A 19,789-nucleotide genomic window follows, 5' to 3' on the forward strand; every position below is an offset into this window, starting at 1 on the left:
CCTGACACTAGGTGTATAAACTACCTTCAGGGAACAACCAACAGACTATGCTTCTGCCAGCAAACCTCATCAGAGTGTGGTCTAGAAAAATACTGGACTCACATTGGATCCCTGGGTTCCAGCCCATGCTCCACCTCCAATTTGCTATGTGAATGTGAGCAAGTCACTTACGACTGCCGTATTATTTTGTCCAATGAAGACTGTAACTACAGAAGTCATGAGCTTGTTATGAATTGAGAATAAGTACAGCAAATGTGCTTTGAATAACATGAAGTGGTTTGTTTACATGTTAGACAGACAGTATTAAGCCCATTCCAGTCTTTGGACCTCTTCTCTGCCTACACCAATGGTTCACAAGTAGGGCAATTTTGTCATCTCCCCGCCCAGGGGACAGTGGACAATGTCTGGAGATATTTTTGGTTGTTACCCTTGGGGTTCGGGAGGTACTATGCCGTGTACTGGGTAAAGGCCAGGAATGCTGCTAAACATCTTATGATGCATTTAGATACCCCCCACTCCTTGCCTCCAGACATACCTGGCCTAAAGTGTCAATAGTCTTAGTACTTTGGCTGAGAAACCCTGCTCTACACTCAGTGGACTGCAGCCAATCTCACAGCATTAAATATAATCCATACGTCAATCCCCAAATTTATATCTCCACCCAGACCTCTCTCCTAAACTCTATATGCAACTTGGATAGACAACAGCCCAGGTACCTGACATCTCCATTTGGATATTTAAAGAAATCCCCAGTGTGTCCCAAGTGGAACTCTGGACCTCTTCCCACTTTTTTTTTTTAAGTATTTATTTGAGAGAGAGAGAGAGCACAGAAAGAGTGTGAGAGGGAGAAGCAGACTCCCCGCTGAGCAGAGAGCCTGACGTGGGGCTTGATCCCAGGACCTTGAGACCATGACCCGAGCCGAAGGCAGACGTTTAACTGACTGAGCCACCCAGGTGCCACCCTCTCCCCACTTCTACCATAGCCTTTCCCCTCTCCATTGATGGCAATTCCGTCCTTTTAGTGCTCAGGCCAAAAACCTTGGTGTCATCTTTATTCCGTTCTCTCTTACATCCTGCTTCCAAAGGCAGGGGGTTTATTTATCATCTCTCTGCTCAAAACCCTTCAATGGCTTCCTCTGCCCCTCAGAGCAAAAGCGCAAAGCTTTAGAAGGGCCCACAAGGCCCTCCATGATCTGGTTTCCATCCTCTGACTTTATCTTTCTCTATTCTCCTCTTCCTTCACTCTGTTCCTTAAACAAACCAGGTAAACCTCAACCTCAGGGTTTGTATTGGCTGTCCCTTTGCCTAAAATTCGCTTTCTCTAGATAGCTTTTGCAGAAATAAAACGACTTTTTTTTTTAAAAAGACTTTATTTATTTATTTGACAGAGAGAGAGAGAGCACAAGTAGGGAGAGAGGCAGGCAGAGGGAGAGGGAGAAGCAGGCTCCCCACAGAGCAGGGAACCCGACGCGGGGCTCGATCCCAGGACCCTGGGATCATGACCTGAGCCGAAGGCAGCCGCTTAACCGACTGAGCCACCCAGGCGTCCCGAAATAAAATGACTTTAAAGGGGATAAGGTAGCCCCTAAGTATGTTCTAGTTCTAAAGTATTAAGCATGTTCAAAGGGAGATTTTAAGTTCATTCCAGAAAAGTAAAACTTCAGAGAATACAGACAGGCTTTGTGACTTCAAGAGACATAGGTGTTGCTGTCACAAGAGTGACTTAATGGAAATTTCAATGTCAACAAAAATCTAAACCCAAGTAACTATGGAGGTTCTAGGGATTTCTTTTCCCTTGGGAGGCTAAAGAGAAAGACTGGTTTCTATAGTTGCCATAATAGCTTGTGAGGGGAGGGGGCTTAGTAGTAGAGAAGTCACATAATATTTAGTCAATAATTGGCTTGATCTTCAGGTGAAATATAACACTATATTATAGAAAGCATTCTCTCCCTAGCCCACAGCTGTTAGCTCAGCTGGTAAGAATATGAATTTGAACACTATTTATGACCGGGAAGCAATGTAGTACACTGTTGAGAGAGCAGGCTAGGAGTCAAAAACAATTGCTTTTGTTCATACCCTAGTTTTACCATTGCTAGCTGCATGACCTTGAGCAAATCACAGCACCTGTGTACTTCACGCCGCAGCAACTGTAAAGGAGGGAAAAGAGCAGCCCCCGCACCACGTGCTGTCGTGTGCACTAAATGAAGTAATGCCTATCGAACACTGAGCCTGCTGCCTCTGAGGAGCAAATGCTGGGGGTGGGGAGGAAGGGAGTGACCGGTGTTTGTGTAATAAACTTTGTAGAACTACTTGGCTCCTTACATTGATAATTTTAATAAAAATTAAATTTAAAAAGTTCCTGGCACAGTGCATGGACATTGTAAGTGCTCAATAAATGGTAGTTTGATAGCTCTGATTACTGCATTCGGATTGGCCTCTGCCTGGGTGTCCTGTGCTTTTGCTACCCGTCCCTTGCCAGAAGAAAACAAAGTTGGATAAAATACCAAGTGACGCAAATTTTTCTTCTAGCTTCTCCTTCAACCACCTTTAAGCCTTTCACGAAAGGGTCAGCATCTGAGAGCAAAAACTCAAGTCTCATGGTAGTGGGAAGGTCACACTGCCCTCTAGCCCCTCACATAACCAATGAGCCCACCAGCTACAGACACCAACCACCCGCCTTCTGGTCAAATTCAGGGCCCTCTGAACTGGGCAAATGTTGAACCCAATTCCATTATGGCACCCCAAACTCACGCCTTATTATGATGTTAAACTGACTGGCTACTTTAAAGTAGGTAATAAGATCCACCAGCCATTATATCCTCAGGCCCACACAGCAAAAGATTTGCCTTGTGCAAACCTCCCCCGGTAACCTCTACCATGATTTCTAAACTCTCACCTAAATGGAGGGAAAGTAACTCCTCTATGCCTTAGTCAACAGAGAGAGCAGCAGGTTGGGAGAGAGCTGACTTCCGATGCAATAAAAGCAGACTGACTCCTGCTCTAGCTGCAGATCCAAAACATACTCAAGGGTGGCTGTCAGACAGAGACAGGAAGAGAAGCAGGTGGGAATGTGGGCAGGCAGGGCAGACGGCACTCGGCAGTGGCTGACGCTGGAGGAGCACGATGAACCTCCCCACAAAGATAATAACAAGTTTCTCCTTCTGAACCAGCATTTGGCGGAAGTAATAGCAGTGGCTCAGACCGTAATCCAGTTTAAAGGAGGAGTACATGACATATACCAGCTCCAAACATTACTTAAAGTAAGGACAAACACAAAATAGGAGCCATAGGCTAAGTAACAAAATAAATGAGTTTGGGATTCTTTTCAGCTCCCCCAGGGTAAATTGTTACTCTTTTTTTTGGAGAAAGGAAGCGAAGCATTTGGCCTTCCTCAAGTACAGCCCCTTGGTTTTCGACAGCCATACTCTTATTATCATCTGTCCTGAATCAGACCGTTTGGTGTCTTTTTCCTCTGTAAGGCCTTCTCAGAAAACATTTAGAGATTAAAAAAAATACTGCCAAATAAGGGAAAAAAAGCATTTAATTTTAACAGGACTTATTTTCTCCTTCCACACTTTTATAAATTGTGTTTTTACTATTCTCACACCGTCCAAACAAGCTATCCTGGCCTCCAGGGATGAGTCAGAGAGCTAGAATTCATGGCGAGACCAGCTTGAGTCAACACAGTGAGCACCTATCCTACTGTGACTCTTTGTCCTCAGAGGCTCTTGAGCTAATCACATAAAAAGGGCTCAGTAAAACAGCACCTACCGTTCATCAATACTTGATCTGACTGTTCACATGGGACAGGTCAGCCACAACTGAGCCGACAAGGAGGTCAGCCAATTTCTAACAAAGGCGAGGAGTCAGATTTATGAATATTTGGAGCAGGTCAGCATATACTTACTTTTCTGACTCCCTCTGACAGCTCTCACACAGGGAGGGGCCAGGCCCTCTGGGTTGTGGGATGGAGCTAGAGCTGGCATTCCCACCCAGGGCTTCCCCCCCGACACAGAGCACAGAGTCCGGACAGCTTATGGTTATTCAAGTACAGCTGGGGAAGGACTCCCGGGGTGTCCAGTTCCTGGCACTGACATATGTGCCATTATGTTGACATACCATGCAGCCCTCATAGAGCAGGTGCATGAAGCAATCTTTTCATTTCATCCTACCAACCTTAGCAAGTTAAACTGTAACTATGGAGGCAGCAGGAAGCCATATGTGCCTATTATAGCCATGGTCATGGGCTTTCAAGAGCATCATGTTCTTTTCCAGCCTTAATGGCAGACAGGGAATTTCTTTAGAGTTAAGTCAAATCTATTGTCTACTCTGATCCTTGACACCAGGGCATCAGGTTCTCCTCCCCATAAAGATGGCATCTGGAGTGAACTGAAAACACATGCTCCAACTCTAGAGCCCAGGGGTTTCTTTCATTCTTTCCACTCACTTATAAATAAAAGGGTGCTAATTATTATAAACACCACAAAGTTTCTGCACCCAAGTTCTTATTTTTACTAACCAGGAAAAGAAGTCACTACTTTAAAGACTCAATGAACAAGGTAAGTCTTCAAAAAGAAGATGCCATGAGCAATCTTCAGTTTACATTAGAGCCACTTATCTTATTTCAACCCTGCTGTTTTTCACTCCTTGATGATACTGATCATCAACTCAGTAAATGCTTTCACTCAACATAGCCTTGAGCCCAACAGGAAGATCCAGGGAGAGCCCAGGTTCACCTACTAATAAGACACGTTTTAGTAATGTGGCACCTTGGACTGGAATCCCAGGTCTGCCTCTCAAACAGCTATGTAATATTGAGCAAGTTCCTAAGTCCCTTGGAGCTTTTGTTTTCCTGTCAAAAAAATGAGATGATCCATGTGAAGTCCATGGAAACACATCTGGCACATAGGAAGAGTTAAAATCTAACTCTGGTATACCTGACCTCATCACTGATTCAATTATACCCTTCAAGTATACCCTTGAGCAGACTCAAGCACGCCTGTCTTTAAAAATAAACAAATCTATATTCTCAAGTCAAACACAAATGTCTAGGATTATGAATAAGCTCTGCTTTAAGATATCCATTTAAGTACAGTCCCAATTCTTGTCAAAGCCATCTGTGATGATGCCATCCACTGCTCCTCCAAGGAAAGCCCTGCAAATGACTGAACCCACCTCTCATTGTCTATCACCCATATCTCCGGACCACACGTCTCTTAACGCATTCTGCCCTCAGCACTTAAACTGTTCACTGTCCTTCCTGTCTTTCCAAATCTATCCTTTGAAAAGCCCTTTCCATCAACTCAATCTCTTCTTCCTCTCTGCCCTAACTCTAATTCACAGCCATACACACAAACTGCACATTTTGACTGTGTTCTTGTCTCTCCAGACTTTTTGACTGAATTGTTCTCTAATTGCTGCGTCCATGTTTCATCTCCCCTACCATACTGTAAGCTGCTCGCTGATAGGGGCAACTTCTTTTATTTTTCAAGTCTCCCACTGATCAATGTACGCTGACCTAAACAGTGCACAGAGTGTTAATAAATACTTAGTGATGTTTGTCTACACCCTAACCCTATTCCTAAGGAGCTTTAAGAGGTGGAGCTGACTCAACTTTAACAAGAAATGCTTTCAGAGAAATTGCCAGATGCTCACATAAGTGCATTCTGAATACGAGTCTGCTTAAATTAAGAAACAAGAAGGGGTGCCTGGGTGGTGCAGTTGGTTAAGCAAGCATCTCACTCTTGATTTCGGCTCAGGTCATGATCTCACGGTCTTGATCTCAGGGTCATGAGATGGAGCGCTGCACTGGGCTCCTCACTCAGCGAGGAGTCGACTTGTTCTCCCTCCTCCTCTGCTCCTCCCCCCACCTCTAAAAATAAATAAATAAAATATTAAAAAAAAAAAAAAAGCAAAGAAAGAAACAAGGGAGGCTCCAGTTTCTCTTTGGGACCTAAGTGCCACATTTTCAATGCATTATAGCCAATAGTCTCCTTGAATATCATCTATCTCCAATAAGAACCTTTCTCTGTGGTTTTTTTTTTTTTTTTAAGATTTTATTTATTTATTTGACAGAGAGAGACACAGAGAGAGAGGGAACACAAGCAGGGGGAGTGGGAGAGGGAGAAGCAGGCTTCCCGCCGAGCAGGGAGCCCGATGCGGGGCTCAATCCCAGGACCCTGGGATCATGACCTGAGCTGAAGGCAGATACTTAATGACTGAGCCACCCAGGCGCCCCTCCTCTGTGGTTCTTGCAAATACTACTTCTAAATGATTCTACAGAGTTCATAAAAAAAAAAACAAAAAAAAAAAAACCAACTAGGTAACATACCATGAATTCATCAACCTCAAAAAATCTCAATAGCCTCTAGCCTCACCATAGCACAGTCCTTAAAAAAAAAAAAAAAAAATGGTAGGACCTCAACTAAGGCTGGTACGTAATCCTTTCTGACTCTCTGCCAACCCCATCCCAGCTCTCACTCCCAAGGCCAGGGCAATCATCACAGAATTGGCGAGAAGGCATCAGTCCCTAAAGGAACTGCAAACAACTAAGAGGTTCACAACTTAGGAAGATGAGTGCAGTGCCCTGGCCAAGAACACCAGCCATCTCCTAAGACCACAATGACTACTGAGCCAGGCACCTCACAGTTGGGAAAGGGGGCTTCCATTATACAAAGCACTGGAGCAACTGGTTTTGCCTCCTGCAACTCGCATCTTCCCATTAAACTCAACTGCAAATTCCAGTTCTAACAGGACATGCTTACCCTAGGGCTTGGCTCACTTACCACCTAGAACAGTCATACTCTGGATGGTTAAATTTAAGGAGGAGAAATCTGGAGAAACAGGAGCTTAGAGGAAAAGCCTTTTATTGTAGTGTAAAGTCTTAACTCAAATACAGGCAATTTACTGTCTTGCCGATTAACTTCTCTTATATCCTGTACAACTAACGTGACTCCACAGAATCCTTTATAACAACCATCCAAACAACCAAAAAAAAAATCAATCCTTTGTTACACCACTAGTGAATGAAGTCTCTCTTACTAGACTGTGTGGAGAAATAGGATTCACATCATCAGGTTTCTTTTCTTAATTTGTCTCTTGATCTGGACCATATATAAAGCACTAGTCAGAAAAAATACCATTCTTACAACAGACAAGCAATTTGTCCCTCAAATAAACATCAGTTTTATTTTTCAAAATTTGAGGGTAAATGCCAACATGACCCAACGGCAGACTTAATGGTTTTAGGATTGTACAGGGGGGATGCTGGGCCTAATACACAGCATTATTCATCAGAGGAGAATGCACAGGAATGCTCACAGGCCCACGCCACACGAAACACCTAGAACAGTGAGCTCTCAGCATCAGGGCTTTACTCAACCAACCCAAACCAACAACCAAGAACCATCATCACCTTAGCAGACTGTGGAAGACACTGTTTAACCAGCTAGCAAGGAGAGAAGCAGGTCAAGAAATGAAACACCCAGAAGAATGTCTCAGAACAATCAGAATATTTAAAATCATGGTGAACTCAACAAACAATTCTCTCACTTACTGCCCCACACATAAAAAGTCAAAATATCACTTGGGCCACTCTGGGTTGTGGGTGAGGAGGCAGATGGGCCATAAGAGACTGAAAATACATCTACAAGAAGACATGCAAACAAGCTAAGTAAAGCAAAAGCCCAACAACAATATTTAGGATAAATAATAGACTTTGTCTTTTTTCCTTGGGAAAAAAAAAAGCCCCACCCAAAGCCAAAACAAGAACAAAAACAACAAAGTAGGAAGAGATTCCAAAGGCATGTTGTTGTTCTAGGTTTAGTATACATTTACACTGGAAGGAGAGCTGGTGATATTTTGGCTTTCTTTTTTTTTTAAATGCTAAAGGTAAATAACTTTGTTCTTTCAACACCCAAACCAGAGCAGAGAGACAGTAGTAAATTATAAATGTGGATAAAGTAACATCCACAGGACATGAAGATGGGGGGGGGAGGGGAGAAGGGGTAGGTTTTTGTATTGTTGCTGTTGGCAGGAGAGCTAAGCAGTCTTAAAGAACATTCTAGGCTTCTAGGTTTGCCATGAAAGGGTATCACAAAAGTCCCAAGGCCCACCACCTACCCCTTCTCCTCTTCTCCGAGGGCACCTACCTTACTGTAAGTCACTACTGATAAGTTGTTTGCGTGACTGCTGGGGGACAGATTTACAGAGTTCTGTGAGAGTCTATTCTCATCTTGCTCGGTTTGGTCAGGAGCAGGAGCCCATGTGTTTTTGCTGATCGAGTCGAACCCGGAACCCCCAGGGTCTTTTAAGTTGTTTTCATCTGATTGTCGGTTCTTTTGGGGAGAGGCAAACGGGTTGAAGTTTCCTTCTACCTTGCGATGTGGCTGTGTGTTGAACTCCGTTTCAAAAGATGACAGCTGCTGTGTTACTCCTAAAAGTCCACCCACCTCCACACTGAGAATCACCCAGATGACATCTGAAACAAAAAGGCAACTCATGTCAATGACAGGCATACCCTCAAGGTCCAAAGCAGCCACCACCAGAAACCCCAAATGTCACCCAAACCATAGGAAGCAATGTCCTTTTATATGCTAATTTTAAAAGCAAGCTGACAAAGTAGCCCAGTACATTTGCACTGTATGCATTTGTACATTGTTGGTAATGTCACATTCAAACTCCAGTGCACATTCAGTACAGGTCTACGGTAAGACTCATGAAAGTATTTGTTAAAAGGTTACTAGTTGATTCTGATGCACAGCCATATTTGGAAATCACTGCTCCAGAGAACAATGATCTATACATAGAAACCTAAAAACTGTTTTCCCGGAATTATAAGCTTTTTGTGGTTTTTGCTTTAGCTTGAATGTATGTAACTTAGAAAACTCAGGGCAGGCATAATTCTTGAGCCAAAAAATACTTATAATTCCTAGAATTGCAACTTATCAAGGACCCTCTTCCCCCCATCTCTTTGAGCAATTTAGAGTAACAACATATTATCCAAACTAGGATAACTGAGAGTAAAGGGGGAAACAATTAATAATGACACCAGGACACATGTGAAAACCAGCACTAACCCTGACTATTAAGGCAAATATCACCTGGATTTTCTTTTCTAATGATCTATGTGATCAAAGGATACCAAAAATTTAGTATGTCCCAGGCTTTCTGAAATAATCCAATTTAACACCACTTTGCCTTTGTCATACAGGGAAACCCCACCATCTACACTGAAACCATAATAGATTTGTTTTAAAAAGGTACACCGCAGGACTTTTGGTCATAATTCAGTTATTTCCTCAACTGCCGAAGCTAAGGGTTCAAACAGAAGAATAAAGAGACAGTTTCCTTTGATGTTTGCACCTCAATTTAGAGAACAGTGACATCAACTTTCCTGCTGGAAATCTTTTAAAAAGCACCACTACAGAAAGGCCAAGAAGCTTTTAAGTGTAACCCAGCTGAAACAAATGTGAAAAGTTGTCCAAGGCTCCTAAATAACTGCTGAATGGTTGATAAGAAAAGGCTAATAAATTTCATCAGTTACCTACACAGAAATACAGATAATATTAAGAATAGGAAAAAAAAACAAAAAACCACCAACACTAAAAAGAATAGTGAAAGAAACTGAGGAAAACCCTCTTGGGCCGTGCTTATTCTCAGTTTTCAATCTGGGTTCGATATCTGATGAAGGCCATAAATACTCTATTTGTGTTCAGTGGTTTGGGAACTCCATTAACAACTTGGTGGCCTGTGAACAGCTAGGAGCCAGAACCCTAGTAAAGTGGAGATGCAGTGACATCTGCTGTTCACTTCTGGAATTAGCAACTCTGCAGCCTCTAGCTGCGCAAGCATGACTCCTAGGAATGGTAATCCATTCCAGACACAACTTCTCATGACGGCAAATGTGAATCCTCATGTGAACTAGTGCCACAGGAGCTCAACCTGTTAACACTGTAAGCCAGGATGTGCAGCACGCCACTTCACTCGGAAATGTGGGACGGTGCCAGGAATACTGGGTCAGAGGACTTTCATTCAAAGCTCTAAGTCAATCTCATAAACCAACATGACGTAGGCCTTAAAGAACAATTGCAGGCAGCTGAGGGAGATTCATTCCATGCTTTTCTAGCCTAGCTTTCTAACCAAAGGCAACATCTCTTCACTCTATTGTTCATTTTCCCCCAATAGATATGCCCGACCTTACAGGATATTAGTTCTTACTTCTTCTCTTTCACCCATCTATTTTCCAAAGTCCTTTTGTAATTCCTGATATGTTTCACATACTCAGTTACAGGTCATATGCTTCCTTCACTTTGCTCAGGAAACTAAATGCTTACGAGAAGAGAAAGGACAGTCTTCAGAAGACTGTTATCAGTATATGAGACTAAAGACATTTTTTGCCCTGGCTTTAAGAACTAAAGCTTCTTTCATACAATTCATTGGGCCTTATCACACGTAAGCAACTGCACTCTCTCACCTTGGCTGTTCCTCTGTACTGCTCACAGATTTTACATAGTAGCTCTAAAGAGGTCATTTAAGAAACCACTGATTTATAAACACCAACAGTGAACACTCCAGTTCTGATCCTCCCAAGTTATTACCATGATGGGTCATTATGAATAGCAAAATATACCCTCTACGGGGTACAATCTAACCCATCTAGGTACTACTGCTAGCCCTCATGTTTCAGAATGTGTTCATCCCATGCATAGTGTGCATGAATGAGTGTGTTATTTAAGTAAAAAGGGTGATAAAAATGGACCAAATAAGCTTGTTTCAGAGAGGCTGACCATTTCCAATTCTTCCCAGAATGCCTTAATTACTGAGATAGGAACTGTCAGCCACATATTTTACTATTTGTGATGATAAAATCATAGCTGTAAGGAATCTTAGGGGTCATCTAATGGAATGGCTGCACTTTCTAGATAAAGGATCTGAGGTCTGGAAGTAGAAGTGACAGGCCCAAGATCAGACTTCGAGTTAAAGGCAACTTACATGATGACTGAGAATGCTCAACTCTCAGAATAGCTTTTACAAGGCTGCGTGGGTGGCTCAGTCGGTTAAGCGTCTGCCTTCGGCTCAGGTCATGATCCTATGACCCTGAGATCGAGCCCAGCATCAGGCTCCCTGCTCAGCGGGAAGCCTGCTTCTCCCTCTCCCACTCCCCCTGCTTGTGTTCCCTCTCTTGCTGTGTTCCTCTCTGTCAAGTAAATAAATAAAATCTTAAAAAAAAAAAAAAAAAGAATAGCTTTTACAACTCATACTTATTTTTCCTCAACAGGAACTTGGGAACCAAGAACCTGGGGAACTACAGCTATAGTTAAGTCAGTCCCATTTCCCAGGCCATAGTATCTTTACCCACAAACATATAAGATCTTCGGTGCCAATAATAAGAATGGGCCAACAGGATGTCCTAGAAAAGTAGCCAATAAAGTAGAATCAAGTGCCAAGCCTACACATTCAGGGCTTAGTAAGCAAATTGAGAAACTGATTTTAGAATGTCTTGCCTTAAGATGTTTTTTAAAAAGCACTGAGCCAGGACTTTGGAACTAAATGGTACTGTAAATAGTTTCATTCAACTCGTCCGTTTTACATATAAAACCTTTAATAAGTACATAACTTTAATAATAAATATAAACTTCCTTTTGTAGAAATGTATAATAAATTACTAAAGAGAGAACATGAACTTTTTATTTCTTAAGTTTAGATTATCAGAAATGCAGAGTAAAAGGAAAATATTTTGGGGCTCTTGGGTGGCTCAGTCAGTTGGGCATCCAACTTTGATCTCAGCTCAGGTCCTGATCTCGGGGTCATGAGTTCAAGCTCCCCATTTAAAAAAAAAAAGAAAAGAAAAGAAAATATTTTACTTGAAGCCCAACTCCATAATCTTAATGAACTATGCTGATGTACAAAGACATCTCAGATTATGGTAGGAATGTTAAAAAACACTGCATATATCCAAAGGCTAGAATCACAGATCAAATCACATGATAATAAACATGAACAAACATCCATGATTTGTCCACTACAACAGAATTGCTAAAAATCAGTACAATATTCAACTGGTAAATTTGTTTCTTGAGGGGTTATGGGTTATAACCCATGCACAACATGGGTACATGTATACTGGGGTGGAATAAGTAAATGAACAGTGAAATGCTGAGCGCAAGGTTTCTCATTGTTAAAGAAGGGTATCACAGATGAACAAGAAAGGAAGGCATTCTAAAATGAACTCTGTGGTACTGGATTAAAGTCAGAGACATCAGTATCAACTCATGTTTATCTTAATGTATATACAGATGAAGAAACACAGAAACAATGATAGATACGTCTGTTTACAGAGGTTAGTATGCATACACACGTTACCCAGCTCTGTCTGCTGAGAAGGCCTAAAGTAATGACAGCCCAGTAGCACCGAACATATCCAGTGCCCAGTGGTTTCTGAATAGCATTCTCTAAAAAAAAAAAAAAAAAAAGTTCCTCAGAGAAATGGTTGATTCTGGGGCTAAGACATGGAAAATATAAGATGAGCCTGGAATATCTTTGTAGTATCAGAAAGTAAGAAAGTGTTTAAAAAAAAAAAAAAAGGATAGAGTATGTCATAGGGATAGGAGATACCTGAAAGAGCTCCTTCTGGCCAAAGCCGGAATAATTTGGGCACTAAAATAAATAACCTAGTATTAGATTATAACTCAAAAGTATAAAATAGATATACATGAGTCCATAGTGACATAAATAAATGACTAAATAAATGGGCGAGTAGAGGGGCGTCTGGGTGGCTCAGTTGGTTAAGTGACTGCCTTCGGCTCAGGTCATGATCCCGGAGTCCTGGGATTGAGCCCCGCATTGGGCTCCCGGCTCAGCGGGGAGCCTGCTTCTCCCTCTGACCCTCTCCCCTCTCATGCTGTTTCTCTCTCGCTCGCTCTCTAATAAATAAATAAATAAAATCTTAAAAAAATAAATAAATGGGCGAGTAGAGACAAATTTCTTTACATAAGAACTGCAAATATATGCAGATATTCCCCCCTTCTAAGAGATGGAGCTTAATTCTATACATCCCCCAACCTATCCTGAGTGTGAGACAGACTTAGTGATTTGCTTCCAAAGATTAGAGCAGGGAAAGAGAATAATAGTAACTTTATAACAGAGAAACTGGCAACCAAAAATTTAATCAAGTGACCAATGTTAATATCATCAGTGATGTTATGTAAATATCAGGTACCCCCTGGTAAGGTACTTCACCTCTGCAGTATTCTTCCCCAAATCTATAAACATCAGTCTAAATTGAGGAAAACATCGGAAAAGCTCAAACTGGGGTACATTATAAAGGATACCCGCCAGTATTCCTCCAAATGGTCGTGGATCATGAGAAACAGAAAAGATTGAGAAACTGTCACAGATCAGAGGAGACTGAAAGACAAGACAACTACATGTAATGTGGTGCCAGAGACTGGATTCCGGAAACAGAAAGAGGTCATGAATGGAACAACTGATAAAATCTAAATAAAGTCTGTGCTCACCTCGGCAGCACATACACTAAAATTGGAACGACGCAGAGATTAGCAGGCCCCTGCGCAAGGATGACACACAAATTCATGAAGTGTTCCATATTTAAAAACCAAAAAAAAATCTAAATAAAGTCTGGAGTTAACAGTAATGTGTCAACAGTAACGTGCCAATGTTGATGTCTTCATTCTAACAAGTCGTCCATTCAAACTAGACACATGAGTTCACTCCTATGTGCAACCCCTTCTCAGTACCGCCAGTAAGGGCCAGTTACTAGTCTTCAGAGGGAACAGCAACAACTATACCAATGAGCCATCATCTTGCTGTGCATGTTAGGCTGAAGCTGCCCAATATCTTCCAGAGCACGCATCTGGCCTGCACAAACTGCAGACAGAAGTCACTTAAAGAAAGCAATAATCTGCCACATCAGTATGTTCCACTTGGGTCTGGGCTTCCCAAGGGAAAAGGCCAGGGGACTTGAGAAAGCACAACTTTTACAAATTCAGTTTACAAAGACACTTCAAAGTGGTTCAAACTGTGGCTAGGACTGAAATCTTGTAGGCTTCTGATCCCTAAAGCAAACGCCTTGGGCTTGTCCCAAGGAGCTGTGAGACAAGAATGCCACAAAACCAGGAGACAAAGCCTGGCTTTAGTCAGCATGCACATGGAAGACTACCATGGAGGTCACATCTAGGTTTGGAGGTGGTGGATTTGAATCCTTCCTAAAGCTCAACGCATCTTCAAACAGGAACCTCATATTTACCCTGAGGATTAAGAAACAACTTGGATCTGGAGAGGTACGCAGGCTCCAGTCAACTGCTGAGCTACAAGCTGTAGGTTCACATTTCAGTTCCATACGAGGGCTGAGTACAGAGTGCCTACGTTCTGTGACAGAGGCTTGAAAGGAGAGTTTGAGCACTGCCAGTCTATGGACTGAAACATTCCTAGACAGGAAGCAGTGCAAAGGTCAGTATTATGAGCAAGTCTCAGCATATCTGTGTCTGTCTCTTGGAACTACCAAGGCAGCAGCGTGTGTGTACTACTGGGAAAAGGAGGCACTTCCAACTGTCAGCACTAATCTGCCTAGTCTCAACTTCCAGTCTACATTTCCACATTATTTACTCAACACAGAACTGCCATGACAATGCCCAAGCACTCAGATACTTTAACTTTGTCTATCAACACACCACCTACCTCAGCATCTAAGGGGGGAAAAGGGTAGAGCCAGGCTCCAGTTCATCAGCTGCTCTGAGTGATGGCTGAAGGACTGCCTCTGCTCAAACTCTGTTCCCTACCCATCCTCACTCCCCACCCCACCTTGCCACAAATGCATTAGAACCTTGTTCCTTGGTTTTAGTGTTATTCTCAGGAATTTCCTTTTAAAATGCAAATGCCCCCAAAGGAATATATTAAGCTACCCTAAACTCATCAAATCAACCACTAGGCAAAACTCACAAAAGGGAGAAGAAAAGGACCTAAGGAAGAGCAGTGAAAGCCTGGATGAGACAAGATGGTGAAGGCCCGGGTGAGGGGCTCAGAACGAAAAGTTGAAATGGCAACAACAAAGAAACTATTCCTACTTCTCAATTTTCGTGAACCATGCCCTATTTAAAAAGTATGAGCTTTTAACCTTAATTTGGGGGTAGGTTGGGGGACTACAGTGATCATTTACCCACTTAATTACTTGCTTCAGTCTTAGGAAACAAGAATCTCTACTTCCCAAATCCAGAAAATCTGTGCCCTTGAACTGAAAGAGTAAAAACATCTAGATCAAAGATGAAAATCAGCTCAGAATGAAAAAGAAAAAAAACCCTACCCTTAACTGGGCTGAAAGGACAGACACTTATAAAGGCAGGTGCAAAAATAAAACATTTCTCCCAAGGTCATGCAGCAGCTACAAAATGCTGTAACAACCCTCTGAGTGACTACTGCTTTCTTACCAATGATGCCCCCAGACCCATTTCTTGTAGCATCGATTACTGAGGATTGTTAATTGTTAAACTGCCCCTGCCTCAAGATAGCACCCAAACCCTAAATAATCCTCCCTTCTAATCCTGCCTCAGAAATAGCAACCAATCCAAAATTGACCCCCCATCTCCCTTAGAGCATTCTCAGAATCCTTCAACAGGAACCCAAACCTTATGGAGGCTGCCTCCCTCCTCCCTCTTGTTGTGTGGCATTCCACAGTTCCCCTGGACAGCCTGCCCTCACCGTATTACACCAATAAATTCTGGTTGTGTCAGCCTTCAGGCTTGTTTCAGGTGACCTTTGAAACAAGAAGCCTTCCTCTCTTCCCCCTCCCAGCTTCAACTTCTAGATGCAGAGACTCCACCCCTTCCTACTTCCCAGCTGCACACACTGCCCTGCCCTCTCAGGAAGCGGGCCAGCTGGCCCAGCCATCAGCTGATACCACAGGAAAGAGGAAAAAAGAGAGAAGCAATAGCGTCAAGAATAAAAAAAACCCAGGAGCATATGGTGTTCTAGGAGCCTAGTCACAAGTGTTTCAAGGAGGACAGAGTCATCAATTGGGTCCAGTGCAGCTAATAATTCAAGTAAAGTTGAGAAGTGAGAAGAAAGCTTTGGAGGTAGCATCATGTAGGTCACTGGTGTTTTGAAAAGAATAGTTCAGTGGAGTGGTGGGGAAAGAAGCCCGATGGAAAGAATTTAGGAATCCAGAAATCAAGAGGTGGAGACAGCCATTACTGATTCAAAATTTTCCAAGGAGTTTTGCTATGAAGGAGAGCAGTGAAATGGGGAAGAAGCTGGAGGAAATAACAGCATTATATGTTAGAGCAAGAGATTTTTGGAAACTTGAATGTCCATCAGTAGTGACTGGCTAGAAAAATGATAACACATCTACCTAAAGGGATACTGCACAGCCATAAAATGGAATGAAGATTTCTGGAGCGATCTCTAGAATATATTATTAAGTGGGGGGTGGGGGAGTAAGATGCAGATCAGTATCTATATAGTTATGATGCTTTTTTTTTTTCTTTAAAGATTTTATTTATTTATTTGAGAGAGAGAATGAGATAGAGCACGAGAGTGAAGAGGGGTCAGAGGGAGAAGCAGACCCCCAGCCGAGCAGGGAGCCCGATGCGGGACTCGATCCCGGGACTCCAGGATCATGACCTGAGCTGAAGGCAGTCGCTTAACTAACTGAGCCACCCAGGCGCCCTAGTTATGATGCTTTTGTGTAAGAAAAGGATCAAATACTGGTAGTATTTGCAAGACAAAGCAAAACAACACTGTACAGATAAACCATAAATGAATAGATAAAAACGGGTATCTGGCTGAAGGAGGCAGTAATGGGGAGACTCCTCTAAATATATCATTCCTAAATTGTGACTTAGGAATAGTAGAAATGCCTTAGATACTGAAAAAAATAAACAACAAAAAGAAAACAAAAACAGACCAAAAACCTAGGTCAAAGGAAGACAGTAAGAACTGGAGATAAATTTTGTAGGATGGTGATTGGCATAGGATAGGTGCACAATAAACAGCAAATTATTTATGCACAACTACTTAGCACCATTTAAGTAGTGTTAAAAAACAAACAGAAAGGGACGCCTGGCTGGCTCAGTCGATTAAGTGTCCGCCTTCAGCTCAGGTCATGATCCCAGGGTCCTGGGATCGAGTCCCACATGGGGCTCCTTGCTCAGGGAGCCTGCTTCTCCCTTTGCCTGCTGCTCCCCCTGCTTGTGCTCCCTCTGTCTCTCTCTCTGACAAATAAATAAAATCTTTAAAAAGAAAATGTTTATTGTGTTGCCCTGTTGGAAGTCAGTTAATGTTAAGAGTAAAGTCTGATGATTGGCTGTGTCTAACTATAGCTGAAGGACTGTAACAATAACAGTAAACAAAAAGCAGAAAAGACCTCCTTACCTAGGCAAGTTAACATTTAATGCTGTAATTTAAAAATCAATTACTTTGATAAGATTGGGCATTAACTTGTCAGTAAACACCACCTGTGGTATGGAAGACAACACAACAAAACAGTAACCAGTTTTCAACCATATTACTTTACAGCAGTCTGCTCTGTAGACTACCTACATCAAGATCACGTGGCTTGCATGTGAAAAATACAGATTCCTGGGTCCCTAACTACAATGAACTAAAGTAAGTTTCATATATGAAATCTAAAAGTTTTGGATACCTATAAGAAAGGTATATAACCATTAACTTTCCCTCCTCATTCATTAGTTTCACTGAAAGCAACTAGAGCACCAACTCCTTCCTCTAAAAATTGGCAACTGAAGGTAAAGAATTAAGCATTTTATCTAGCCTTATTATAAAACTGAATTTCAGAATGTCATTGTTGATGACGAAAACTTCTTTTTTTATCCCAGAACTATTCCAGCTAATGTATTTGGAAGAAATAATCACTTTGTAACCCCTGATGAAATGATTCAGGCAATAATCATCAATGAATGAAACCATTAGGCAAAAGGTTGGTTGACAGGGAGGACCTCTGCAATGGAGGGGTCAGGCTATCACTACTTGATCCTTTGATTGCTCTTAGCATCACTAAAGCTCTAACAATTTTCAATAGCCAAAACAATTTTGAAAAAGAAGGAAGCTGCAAGTCTCACAATTCCTAATTTCAAAATTTATTATAGCACTACAGTAAACAAAACAGTATAGTATTGTTAAAAAGATGTACAGACCAAGAGAAGAGAAGAGAGAGTTCAGAAGTAAACCCTCACATATATGGTCAAATGATTTCTGACAAAACAGGCAAGGCCATTCAAAGGGGAAAGGACAGTCTTTCCAACAAATGGTGTTGGGAAAACTGAATTTCATATGCAAAATAATGAAGTTGGACACTTACCTCATACCATATACAAAAATTAACTCAAAATGGGATCAAAGACCTAAACATCACAGCCTAAACTATAAAACTCTTAGAAGAAAACAGAGAGAGGAAACTTCATGACATTGGATTTGGAAATCATTTCCTGGATTATGACAAAAAAAGCACAGGCAACCAAAGAAAAAATAAATTGGACTACATCAAAATTAAAACTTTTGTGTATCAAAGGACACAATTAACAGTGAAAAGGCAACCCACAGAATAGAGAAAGTATGTACAAACTGTATATTTCATAAGGGGTTAATACCCAGAATACATAAAGAACTCCTACCAAAAAAACCCCAAAAACCTGGGGCACCCAGGGGGCTCAGTCAGTTAAGCATCTGCCTTTGGCTCAGGTCATGATCCCAGGGTCCTGGGATGGAGCCCCACATCAAGCTCTCTGCTCAGTGGGGAATTTGTTTCTCCCTCTTCCTCTGCTCCAACACCCACTTGTGCTCTCAATTTCTCTCACAAATAAATAAAATCTTTAAAAAAAAAAAAACCTGATTGAAAAATGACTTGAATTAGACAAGCTGAATGGCCAACAAACACATGAAAAGATGCTCAACATCACTAATCATTAGGGATACCACGAGATACCACCTCACACCCATTAGGACGGCTACTATCAAAAAACAGAAAATAGCAAGTGTTGGCAAGGATGTGGAGAAATTGGAACTCTTGTGCACTGTTGGTGGGAGGGTAAAATGGTACAGTGGCTATGGAAAACAGTATGGTGGTTCCTCAAAAAATTAAAAATACAACTGTCATATGGTCCAGCAATTCTACTTCTAGGTGGATCCCCAAGAGAACAAAGTAGGCTCTCAAAGAAATATTTCTATACTCATGTTCATAGCAGCATTATTCATAATACCAAAAGGTGGAAGCAATCCAAGTGTCCAATGATGTACGAATGCATTCTAAAAGTGTGGTACATACATATAATTGAATATTATTCAACCTTAAAAAGGAAGGAAATTCTGATCCATGCTACAACTTGGATGAACCTTCAGGACATTATGCTAAGTGAAATAAGCCAGTCACACAAGGACAAATACTGTAATACTATATGATACCACTTATATGAGATACCTAGAAGAGTCAAATTCAGAGAGACAGAAAGTAGGATGGTGATGTCAAGAGCTGGAGAGAGAAACGAGAAGTTATTATTTCATGGGTACAGAGTTTCAGTTTTGCAAGATAAAAAGAATACTAGAGGTAGATGGTGATGATGGTTGTGTAACAATGTGAATGTACTTAATGCCATTAAATCGTATACTTAAAAATGGTTAGGATGGTAAATTTGGTTATGTGTATTTCACCACAATTAAAACAAACAAACAAGCAAAAAATACCCTGAGGCCCAGTAACTTTTAAGTTAGTCCTTCAAGGCCAATCAGTGGCAGAATAAAAAACAAGAACAGAAGTCAGCTC

The 19,789-nt window shown here is 41.7% G+C and overlaps 1 protein-coding gene and 1 non-coding gene across 11 annotated transcripts in view; one reads left to right on the forward strand and one right to left on the reverse strand.

The window, feature by feature from the left end:
- The window catches only part of LOC102751017 (protein ILRUN), a 92,397-nt gene that overhangs the window by 11,747 nt on the left and 60,861 nt on the right, over positions 1 to 19,789 (reverse strand). For 6 of the 10 annotated variants that reach the window (XM_081828026.1, XM_081828027.1, XM_081828029.1 and 3 more), the window contains one exon: positions 8,151 to 8,479. The exons of 1 other annotated variant lie outside the window; for it this stretch is intronic. In XM_081828026.1, coding sequence (XP_081684152.1) covers positions 8,151 to 8,479 — 329 coding nt within the window. The remainder of the gene's footprint in view (positions 1 to 8,150; positions 8,480 to 19,789) is intronic. 3 more of the 10 variants (XM_081828033.1, XM_081828034.1, XM_081828032.1) reach the window with 1 other exon arrangement.
- On the forward strand, positions 13,510 to 13,612 carry LOC115942282 (U6 spliceosomal RNA). The gene has a single exon (XR_004076883.1). It is a non-coding gene; the product is annotated as a U6 spliceosomal RNA (small nuclear RNA).

Source organism: Leptonychotes weddellii, chromosome 8, assembly GCF_054177405.1.
Source record: "Leptonychotes weddellii isolate Sample4059 chromosome 8, ASM5417740v2, whole genome shotgun sequence".
In the NCBI taxonomy this organism is placed as follows: domain Eukaryota; kingdom Metazoa; phylum Chordata; class Mammalia; order Carnivora; family Phocidae; genus Leptonychotes; species Leptonychotes weddellii.